We start from the raw sequence: 12,555 nt of genomic DNA, 5'->3' as shown, positions 1-12,555 counted from the left end.
TATATATATATATATATATATGTATTTACATAAGCTTCTATTACAAGTCAAATCAATTTGCAGTATGAAGTACTGACAACAATATTTTCAATCGAATTAAAAAGTAGGCTTTGAACACTTCATTACACATACATAGATAGTTTTTCTCTAATTGTGCAAATTTGAAATATGTCGTCTAGTCTTGCGATACGTAATTTCCATCAAAGTCTAAGGAACTTAATCTTAGTTCCTAGGCTTTTAATTTATTCGTTACATTATACATTTGTCCTTTTGTCGTAATGCTTTTAACAGCTGAACACGAGAGAAGTTTCATTCATCAAGTCTTTAAAAAGGTACGTGACATTGTTGGCACAGTCGTACATAATTAAAGCATCTCAGTAAATTGAGGACAAAACAGGCAAAAAGAGTGCACACTGCTGAAGCTTAATGTATATATATATATATGTGTATTATATTATTTTTGGCTGTGAAGAACTGTACTACTTGCACTGTTGTATGAGATAATAAACAAGACTTAAGTTTGAATCGCACATTTTTAGAAAAATTTGTATTGTAAAACTAAACCTTGCCCCTTTTTTCTGTTTGTTTTGTTTTATGCACAAAGTTGCGCAATAGGCTCTCTACACTATGCCCTCTAATGGGATCGAACCATAATATGAGCGTTATAGGCCCTAGAGCTCACCAAAAAGTCACGAGAGGGACGCTTTTCCCCCTAGCTTAATAAGTGTAAGACATATTATAGACTCGAATCTTGATTAACTTTCTTTTATGTGTATATTTAATAGAATCGAGCATTCACTCAATGTTAGTACATTTATTTGATGAAATGGCGCTTCGTGATCATTGTTATGAGGTTCCACAAAAGGAGATTAAAAAAAAGCGATCGACATATAGGAAACTGTTTATTTTTCCTTAGGATATGAAAAAGTAATATCACTATAGATGTGCAGAGTTAACGAGTGAAACCTATTCCATAATTTCAATCTTAGAAAATTATGTTATAACGCCTACTTACGTTAATCCTTGTAGCAGTGCCAAATTTTAGAAGAAAAAAATGTTTGTTAGTTGTATTTCGCCAAAACCACACGAGAATTATTTGCACTAGCCGTCCCTAAGTTTGAAGTGATAAGACGAGAGGGAAGATCAACAGTCAACACCACCCACTGCCAACTCTTGGGTTGCTCTTGTCAGACCGAATACTACGATTTGACTGTCTGTCTTATAATGCACCAACAACCTCAAAGAGCGGGGTACGATTTTTTAATTTAATTTAATTTTTTAATTAGTAGTATTTTGTGTATATTTTATCAAACTTCCATTTCGAACTGAAATGATCTCGTATTATTATAAATAATTAATTAACCACATAAATATGATGACAGAAGATCAGCGTAAACACCTTTGTTCACTTATATAATGTATTGTTATAGATTTTGTTCTTCTCCTGATTTTTCTCCGGAACACTGATATAAAATGTAAAGGAATTAAAATATCTCATTCACCCCAGAAATGCAAGTATACTCCACAATAACTAAAGAAGAGAATAAAAGTATTAATTTCTTTCACGTGTGTAGTTTGTGCATTCATTGAATTTTACAAAAAATAAATAAATGATCAAACGATATGTAAAAGCTAGTTTTTAATCGCAGTGTAACTTACAGCTTGTATAATTTTTCTTAGGTTCAGTGTTGGTCATAACTTTTAAATTTGAAATTATGGGGTCTGAAAGTTTCGAAACTATCTGATTTTAATTAGTTCGTTTAAAGTGTTTCTTTCCATTTCAACCACTTTAAAACTGTAATGTAGCGATCAGTTAAAACCAAGTTTTGCGACGCTGTTCCAAATAATGTGGCTGAAAGCCCATTAGTCAGGGCCTGGCGTGGTCTAAAGTTTAATGTACCTGGACTGTGAAACCTGAGGATTAATGTTTCACATGGTTCACAACCCCTTGCTACAAACAAACACGCTCCACACTTTATGGCCGTGAGTGCACTATAGGAGTAAGAATCAACTTCCACTATTCTGTCAGACACGAGAAACCCAAGAGTTGGCGGTGGGTGCTATTGACTATCTGCCTTCCCTTTAGTCTATAAGTTTAAAATTAGGGACGGCTATGCGCATTTAACCATATGAATATCCATGTGTGAAAATTATGAAAGAAACAAACCGGGCAGCGCAAATCTTCAGGTCTTATTCAGTGAATATTTCATGAGAATGTTATGTGTTTCTGGACTCTACAATAAAGTTTCTCTTCACTGTGCGGTTAAAGAGAAGTGTGACTTTTTTTTTATAAATTGCTTGTTAACGTCGTGAATTATAATGAATAGCGTATTCCGATTAATGTCACTTTTTCCCAATTGCTACAGAAAAATAAACCGAAGCCATCATTTGTTGTAACTAATAATCCAAAATTATGTCCTAGTGACGTAATGGACATAAAATTTACCTCAAACTTTAAATAATCTAACTCATCCGTATCTTGTGAAGACCAAAAACTTATGCACAATACTTAATCGTTTTTTTTTGTTTGTTTTATAAGGATTCGACTATATAAACTCTTCAAGGCCTACTTATCTGTTATTTAGTAGGATATTGTGTATATTTTGAACTTCGAATTGAAACAAACGTCTTCTTATTATAAATAATTGATTAATCACATAATTATGGCGTCAGAAAGCCAGCGTACACAACTTTATTCATTATTTATGTAAAGAACTGCTATAGTTATTGTTCTTTATTTATATTTATTTATTTATTATACTTTTGGGATAATCTGACATATATTTTGAATGTTTTATTATTATTATTGTGAAAGTTTGTGCTGAATTATGTTGTAATTGTTTATTTACTTTTCGAGATGTTACGGAGTTATATAAGGTAAATCTGCCTCGTGCACTATCATATCAATTTATTCATGAATAATTAAATAATGCCTTACTTGTCATATTAGAAAAAAATCAATAAAAATGTTAGATATGTTTGTTCTGTTTTTGAGCTCAAAGTTGCTATGGTTTATTACAAATGAGTTTTTGGTTTTTAGTGCAGTGTTTCGTTTTGTTTATGCTCTCTCTTTTTTTTTCCTTTCACAGATGGTTGCGAATGGAGTAACTTTTCTTTGCGTTAATATGGTAGGCCTTTTTGTACACAGCTTAATGGAGCATGCGCAGAGGAAGGCTTTTCTCGACACTCGCAACTGTATTAATGCCCGTCTGGAGATGGAAGATGAGAATGAAAAACTGGTTAGTGAATAACTCGAAATATATATTTATGGTTTAAAAATCGGATGATGATGGGTATTGAAACCGATTTTGAAAAATCTAACGTATCGATGTATGTGGGTGTTGTTACATATTAGACTTTCAAATAGTCCGAAGCCGAGTTAACTGATAATTTAAATTTAGTAGTTAATTTGTATTTTGGATTTAGTATTTAAATTAAAGCCGATACATAGTCAGTTTATGATATTTGCCAACAAGATTGATACACACCGTTTTCGTTTTTAACACAAATACGTTTTAATACAAACACAACAATAACAATTAATACAAATAGTTACTACAAACAAAAATTTATTAACAAAAGTTTCACAAACTTACAAACAATATAAAATCTTCTTTATAGTTTGGAACTCTCTTGATATCTTATCGGGGGTTCACGATGAGCGAGTTAATTTCATTCACCGGGAAGCTGGCTAGCTTTGTCCTTGGCCACAAGCGCTATTTTCCACCGCTAAAGTTGGTAATGTTTTCGTAAAAATACTAATGTCCAATGAGAATCCGCTGAAGTTAAAGAATTTGTAATGTTCGAAATTTATAAATATTCCAGCTCAAATAACTTAAGTTTTTCGATTGATAAGCGTTCTATAAATCACAGTTATAGCTTTCGAAGTTTATAGCACTCTGATTATAGCGAACTACTAATAGATACTCTCTTTTAGGAGCGGCGCGTTGGTTTTATTTATAGGCGTGGGAGGGTTTTCTAGAAAATTCAGATTACATAACAATTTTGAGTTATATTTAAACGTTTACGAATATAGATATATTGTTGATTCTTACTATAGAGGATCTTCTACAACTTTGGAGAATAGGCGGGAGCTTCTCAATACATATCTAACAGTATAGGCTATGCATGCTTCTAAATATAAACTTAATGTAAACAACGTTGATATTAAAATAAATACATAACAACAAATTCGTTACAGTGTATATAATTAAATGTCCATTTGATGTTATTAAGAAAAAGAGAGCTGTGAAAACGTAGAAAACACGGGAGTTATTCAAGATAACATTGACTGTAAAATTGTTTTCTGTTGTTTTTTATTTATGGAGAAAAGCAAGTTAAAAACAGGCAATTATATATAAATATAGCTTAATTGGTAATAGTCTTCCTTTTTTTAAAAAAAGTAAATTGAATATGAAATAAACATTTCCAGGAACGGTTGCTTTTAAGTGTTTTACCACAACACGTTGCCATGGAGATGAAGGAAGACATTATTTCGCCAAGAGAGGGACAATTTCATAAGATATATATTCAACAATATGAGAACGTTAGGTGAGTTTTGCAAGCTTTGTGTTAGTTCAGATTTTCCCACATAAGTGTAAAGAAAAATGTTAATTTAATTCGATATGTTTTGATATAAATATGTCTATTTTTCTTCAGAATACTGATATAGAATGTGCTATAATTCAAAGGAATTAATACATCTCATTCACATACAGCAATATAAGTATGCTCCACAATACTTAAAGAAGAGAATAAAAGTGATAATTTATTTCACGCTTGTAGTTTGCGCTTTTGTTGAACTTTACAGTTGTACTGAAGATAGAATACAGGATACATTCAATACAACATACGTAAAGTTGTTTGTATTGATCACATTCCTTGCAAAGCTGCGTTCCATAGATATAATTCTTGTAAAACTGAGGTAAACTATAAACTTCATCCACCAGTAGATGTAAACTGTCTTATGCGAGCAGTGTGGTTTCAAAACTATGTTCCGCGGACATAATTATCTGTGCTAATATACAACCAATGTTTACAAACTGCCACTCACGGATACAGTAGTTATAAAATTGTCTTCCAAGATAAGGTTTTTTGTTTCTTTTTCGTGTATTGTTTAATTTTTTTATAAAGTTAAGTTAGCAAGTTTGTTTGGTTTTAGAGCAAACCTACATTGGGCTATCTGCTGTGTCCTCAGCGAGGCATCGAACCGCGGAATTTAGCGTAGCGAGTTCTTAAACTTCCCGTTGTCCCACTGGGGGACAAATAAGTAAATTGTTTACGTTAAATCCAGCATGTTTCCACAATACTTTACCATGTTGAGCTACATAACTGCTTAGTTCGCCCCCCCCCCCACAGTTCACAGCGGTATGCCTGCGGACTTACAACGCTAGAATCCGGGTTTCGATACCCGTGGTGGGCAGAGCACAGATAGCCCATTGTGTAGCTTTGTGTTTAACTTCAAACAAGCAAACAATACTCAGTTTGCTCAACATAGTTCTTCACCTTACACGTTTCTGACTCGATATAATTTTTGTCCCAGAGAAACTGGCAAATAATGCCTATGTGAAGCATGATCTTTAAGGTAGGAAAAATCATCACAACGACAGAATTTGTATTGACAAACACTGATCAGAGTAAAAATAAAATGTATCCTCCTCCCTCCCCTCATAAAATGAAGCAATAAACAAGTTGTTTATGTTTTAAATTAGTGATATTAGTGCAACAGATATTTAGTTATTGATGAAAAATTGTCGTCTTGTTTTTTAACCTGTCTTAGATCAATTAAGTCGAAGTAAAAAATTGCAAGATGGTATATATATAATGTTGAACATGTTACAACATAGGAAATGACTGGATGAACTTGCAAAATTCTAAAGTGTGAACATCCATCCGTCTGAATGTTTTGCGACTTTTGGCAACTTATGAGAAACAGCATTGCTTCATAGCAGACTTAGAAACAGCAAAATTAAAAAGGTTCAATAGCCCAAAAAGTACGTTGTTATTTCTAATTGTTGTCATTACACTAAACAATATAATTAAAGTCTATTCATTCATAGGTTCGATTATACAAAATGTCATGATGTTCTCTATTTGTCATAAGTGAATGTTTTTATTAATCAACTATACCGGTATCACTTTCTAACTGGTAACAACATGGATTTCACCTGGAAATGATGCAATAAAAGTTAATGTTATCGAGATTAACAGAAAATTAGTTTCATGCAATTTCACATATCTTGAGAAATACCCACCATGTGCTCTTTATAACATGCGACAGGATTCCAATTACAACGTCAACACTCCTGAATATACTGAGCCAAAACTCGTGACTGGTTTAAACCAACAATAATGAAATGAGGCATGTCTTGGCATGTTCTCCACAAAATATTAATTTCAACCAGTTATTCGTAAATACATATATGTAGGTATGTGCAGACACTTCGGCCGAGAATAGTCGAAGTTTCCTTTTAGTGTTGTCAGTAACCAGCTTTAGGCCCTGAAGACATTCATCTGGTTAATTAATACCGTCAGTGTGGCTCGGTTGTTGTCAGTAACCAGCTTTAGGCCCCGAAGACATTCATCTGGTTAATTAATACCGTCAGTGTGGCTCGGTTGTTGTCAATACACCAAGAACGCACACACGCCGAGACGAATATAATTAGTTCAGTTAATAAATATTTATTGCACCATGAAATGTGTTCTTTGCCGCAAGTGTTTTATCGAATATTAGTAATTTTTAAACCAACCGTTGTAATGATGGGGTGTGGGTGATGTCAGCACTTAAAAATCTTTTCAAAATAAATGTTTTGCTTAAAGAAACAATCGTGCAAAATAGGTAGAGGAAATAGCCACTTTACCAAAGTGTGTCAAGCTATAATAACTTCCTGGATTGATATAGATTCCAGTAAATATATATCACACATGCGCGTGCGTTTATACTCTTTCATTCCGAAACAGAGTTTGAGGCTATTCAGCTTTCTAGCTCAATTTAGCAATCAACTGGGCATGGTATGAGTTATACTATCTTATGTGAACCTGTATGTTTTCATATTACAACTTCCTGGCTTTTTCATTTTATGACTCATAAACACGAAGCAATCTGGTTAGTCCTGATGAAAGGGCTTGCGGCTATACTCAGAATTCTTAGATAAGGATCATCACACATTAATACAGCTTTGTATAAAATATTGACCATTCTGTACAGATTTCCGCATCCGCATTGATTATAAATACGTATTAAACAGCTCGTTGATCGGTAACGCAATATCCTGTTGTTTTCGTCTGAAGTAAATTCTTGCGATTTCGTAATTATAAAAGATAAAAATAAATAAACAAATGTTCTTTACAACCTCTTGCTTATGTTTCTGATAATTAATGTTTGTTTAAATGTTATAACAAGTGTTTCTTTTTGTTGATAGATTCAAGAAATACATGTCTCTCAAGTTTTTGTTGTCATTGGTTTAACAAATTGCTTTGTTGTTTTTCTTGTTTCAGCTTACATATTTGATTTTCATGCATCAATAAACATGATGATTTATGGTATTGAATGAAACGCTTTTAGACAAAAAATAAAAATAAACATTAAATATAGACTTCTCTGATATGAAATAGGTGATGTGTTTATCAAGATAAACGTGAAAACATATCTCTAGTCAATCGTTTTATTTTCTGTAGTGATCCAGACATCTTATCTCTTGTTGGACAATTTTTTTCAGTAAACCTCTGTTTTCTAAATTACCAACATATTTTCTAACAGTCTAGAAAGCCTTAATCATGCAAGACAAGTATTTTTTAGACGTAATGATACATATTATAGAAGAACGGGTAACATACTTAAACACTATATTTTGGCATTCTCATTTCAGGTTATCGATTGCGTATTAACCCTGTTTTGCGTGCCTCACTGTATTGCCAGCGAGCCAAAAACTCGAAGTTACGTTATTAGAGCTTGCAACAGTTTTCTTTGACGTTTCACCACGTCCAATGTATTCTTATTATTCAAAGAGCTATATCATTGTTTTGACCTATTATCTCATCAGTAAATTTACTTCTCTGTTCTCCTGTTGTTCCAACAAATGTTTCTTCTCAATTTTAACTATAGTAAACATATTGTTCTGTTACTTCAGTAAACATCATTGCTGTAGTAATTATCTCACCATCTTGTCTTGTTTTTCTCTCCTCATTATTCTCTTACTCCAGAAAAACGCATCTTAATTCTTTCTCAGCATACGTCTCTTCTTAATGTATCAGTTTTACTCTCAAAACTTTTCTTATGTTGTCTTCTTCTTATAAATGTCTTAACGTATATTGTTCTATTTTCCCAGAAAACATATCTTCAAGGTTTCCAACCAAACTTCTGTTTTTAGTGATTTTATTTCTCTAGTAATAATATTTTCTTATTATTTTCTCATTAAACAAGTTTTCTTTCTGTTATCCCCTAAACATTATTTGCACCATTCTTGTATCAAAAATTATTACTTTACGGTCCGTACTTCCTTGGAACTTTTGAATTTCCATTAAAACATCTTTCAGCACTGTACCTTAATGTTAGATTAAAACTTTGCCTTTCTATTTGTTGTAAATAATATAGTATTAAACGTTAGAGAGAACTATTGGCAATTTGTGAAAGAGATGATGTGACAGTTGGGCGTGGCAAGTGGATCTGACTTTCTAGTTTATGGTTCCGTAAACAAATAACATTGAAGGTTATAAAAATATGCGTTGACTGGTTAATAACTATATTATAATGAGTGATTTACTTTAAATTCCGTACTTGTCAGAGGCGTAGTAAATAAATTAGAGAAGAGGGAAGACATAGAGAGTAAATTTCACAATTCTTCTACTAGGGGGGGGGGGGTGGCTGAGGATTTTTTTAAATGTTGCCATTTAAAGTTAAGAACTTAACATTTATATAATACGAAAATTTTATTTACTAACTACGTTTTTTTATGCCAAACTTATACGTATACCATGATAATAAAGTAGTTCAATTAAATTTTGAAAATAACTTTATAAAAACTCGTGACATACGCACTTTGACCTGTCCGTTGCGAGAGCTAACAGATGTGTTTGGTACCATTCACTCAACAAGGATCTTTTCACATTGTCATATACTTTTACTGCCTGCAACATCATTCAATTTTGTAGCGTTTTTTTTCTTTCTTAATAAACATAATTTCTCATTATCGGATTATAATTGTACACGTTTTACCTCGTGGTTGCTGGAAACATCATGAAACGATAAACATAACTTTGGTAAACTACCGATACCGTTTAGATGTTTAAATTTAAAATTTATAAGGATTTATGCGATATTGTTTTTCGGTGTGATGAACCACCAAAACCACCGTGTAGGTTCTACTTGAAAGTCTCTAGAGAAGCTGTTTGTTTTTCTTTACGATGTACTATATACTTTTCAAAGGCAGAAACTGATATCTTGCTTTTTTTTTAGAACTAAAAGTCCGTAGCGTGCGCGTTGCTTTATGATTCTCCTAGTATTAACTTAAGTATACTCTTTCATCTTTTTCATTCCTTCTTCTCTCTATCAGTTTTTATCGTCATTTGTCTTCGCTGAGTCTAGTTTCTATTTCTGACATGCAGTCTCCCTCTGTCTCTGTCATTCTTTTCGAACGATCATAGTATAGATTGTCTGTCAGTCGCACTTGAAAGTAGACATCATTCATTTGGCACGAGCTTCCTGCCATACTCTCTGAGCCCAGTTTATTTTTATCTGTGAGTAATGTTTATCAGTAAACCTTGGTACAAATCATTAATACCACTTCTACACACTCAAACACATTGTTATAAAACGATAGATTCTGTCATTTGAGACTCATTGTTTTAAAGAAAGATATGCTTATTTGATTTTAAATCTCGAATCAAATCCTTGTTTTATTGGTAGCTTGATTGTTATTTAAATATTAGGGACCTAATTATAAGATTCACAAGTGAAATTTCTGTTTTGGCGCAGTTTATTTCTGAAGTTAGGCCCGTCGGTGAACATTGGTTACGCAAAACGTGGAACTTGAGAATTAATTTGTTTATATATTATCATTATAGGTGGATGGAAGTCTGTATTATTCTTTTTTACTGATTAAGCCAAAAAAAAGCAAACCAACACCAGAAACCATTATTGCAATAGTATTTAATTTTAACGATATTTTAATGCTATAGAGTAGTTAAGAGTTCAAGACCGCCAATAGAATTTAGACTAATTTGAATCAGGCCGGGCGTGACCGTTTATTTAGCGTGCCTTGGCTGTGAATCCGAATCTTCATATTTCGCTTCCCGTTACCAGTCAGATAAGAGTAGCCCAAAAGTTGGCGGAAAACGCTTTTGACTAGCTTCCATTCCTTTAGTCTATCAGTTCAAAATTAGGAACAGACATGCGCGATAGCCCTTTGTGTAGATTTATCCTATAATTATAAAATGAAACTAATTTGAGTCTGAATTTAACAACGGTTAAATATGAGGATAACGATAGATTAGTTACGCTCTAATTTGCTTTTGGTAAATGTAAATGGTTCTTTATAGGATTTAATTTCGAATTCAAAAAATTGGTAGTACAATGTGTGTTTTGCAATGATGGAACATGCACCGCTCTTTTTAAAAAACAACATTTAAAGATATACAGTAAAGAAGCATACATATTTTGGATTTTCTCTTTTTAATCTAAAGATATAATAAATAGATTAGTTATATTTTTAGTTTTTTTGAAAAGATAATTAGTTTGTTATACATTTATTTTAACATTAAACTTAAATGTTTGAGAAAGTATCTTGTACTTTCACTAGATGCGTGTAAGTACTAAAAGTTTCTTGAGTGAGGAAATACATTATGCTAATATAATAATAAATTGGCAAACAACAATTTATAAGCACAATGAAGTGTTTTATTTTTGGTGGAACATATTATATATTTCGACAGAACATTAGTATGTGTTCTTCAGGTAGAAAGCAGACCAATGTTCTGTCGAAACATATAATATGTTCCACCAAAAATAAACACTTCATTATGCTTATAAATCGTTGTTTGCGAATCTTTTATTATTAGATTATTTGAAAATAGGTATGTAAATATGCATTTGTACGTTTCATTGTATTCAGAAACAATGTCGCTGAGCAGAAGAGTTTAAAGTGTACGCTTTGTGATTTGTATTGAAACACTATAGTTGGATAAGCTCAAATAAATGTCCTAAGATTTTATTATAACCATCTTTCATTCTCAACGAGAATCGGTAATGTAATTGTTCATCTTTACTTTTAATCTGTTGAAAATGAGGTATCTGAAAACATCTTTCTGTACAAATTGTTAATCAAATACACCTACTGACAAGAATGATGACCTAATCTTTAAGATTATTAAGCAAAAGGTTAGGGTCGCTTTGCTACCAATTTTTTGACATATAATGTTTTCATGTGTCAGGTTTTATGAGGCCGGATTGTTTACAGTAGGTGTCTGTGACTTGTTAAGTGATAAATTCGAACAATGAACGGATAGCACACAATCCACTTGTTTTAATATATTCAAAACAAGTCAAATGTATGTAAAAATTCTTTACACTATAGGACATTACAGTTGTAACTAAGACTCTAAATAATTCTATTTTTCTTGTCAAAAGTACACACAGGCTGGTTCAGTTACTTTAGAACCCAATTGACAAGACGAATCATTTTTCTCAGCTCTGTTTCTTTACTACACAATCTGCGATAAATTCACCTTACCTCGTGGGTTACCACAATTGTATCTAGAACTTTAAATAATTGTCTCCTTTTCGTCAAAGTCCACACAGGCGGGTTCAGTTACTTTAGAACGCCCATTGACAAGATGAATTATTCTCCTTATCTCTGTTAAACTGTGAAACTCACTTTAAAATATCGCCGTTACTGCTTTTTACAAACCACAAGACGCTGTGATATAACAATACTCACTTAAGGCAACGTGAAAAATACAGAAGGTTCGAGTAATGTGACGTCAAACTACAATAATTGAACTACACACAACGTAATGAAAGTTGTCATAATTATCGTCTTGAAAATAATTACTTTTAACACTTTTGTTAAGAAAACCAGATACTCATGAAATATCAAATCACTAAATAAACTAAATAATAACTCTTACACTAAACATTCTTGTATATCGAACATCATGGGGCCGAAAAGAGCAATATCAATGAATATCTTATGTCTGAACCCAATGTAGTATTAATGGGTTTTATTGACTGTCAAGTTGTTCTAAATTTATGTCTTGCTAAGTTCGTAATTATTTGTTTTATTTATTTATATATTGCCAGTAATTTGTTTTATATTCAACTGGTTATCTTATTTTTAACTCGCTGTGGATTGAATGTGTGTTATTTTTGATTGATATGTATTTGTTGTCTTGGTTTAAAGCAACGTCTACATTTTGGAGCTGCTTTCAACATACCGTATTTTTTGGAATATAAGACGCACCCTTATTTTGAAGACAAAGTTTTTTTCGGGGGGGGAAGCTACAGTCGCATTTGAAAGATTTTTATTGAACAAAAAATCAATTTGATACTTTAAAAATTAG

The 12,555-nt window shown here is 32.3% G+C and overlaps 1 protein-coding gene across 3 annotated transcripts in view; it reads left to right on the top strand.

Annotated features, from left to right (window-relative positions):
* The window catches only part of LOC106466221 (Ca(2+)/calmodulin-responsive adenylate cyclase-like), a 94,467-nt gene that overhangs the window by 56,166 nt on the left and 25,746 nt on the right, over positions 1–12,555 (top strand). For all 3 annotated transcript variants that reach the window (XR_002612142.1, XM_013926470.2, XM_022394185.1), the window contains 2 exons: positions 3,090–3,239; positions 4,433–4,551. Coding sequence is in view for 2 of the 3 variants with exons in the window: in XM_013926470.2 (XP_013781924.1) it covers positions 3,090–3,239; positions 4,433–4,551 (269 nt within the window). In the remaining variant the exon portion in view is untranslated. The remainder of the gene's footprint in view (positions 1–3,089; positions 3,240–4,432; positions 4,552–12,555) is intronic.

This window comes from Limulus polyphemus, unplaced genomic scaffold, assembly GCF_000517525.1.
Source record: "Limulus polyphemus unplaced genomic scaffold, Limulus_polyphemus-2.1.2 Scaffold2191, whole genome shotgun sequence".
Taxonomy (NCBI): Eukaryota; Metazoa; Arthropoda; class Merostomata; order Xiphosura; family Limulidae; genus Limulus; species Limulus polyphemus.
Note: the sequence above shows the minus strand (reverse complement) of the source record. Positions and strands in the feature narration are given on the sequence as shown.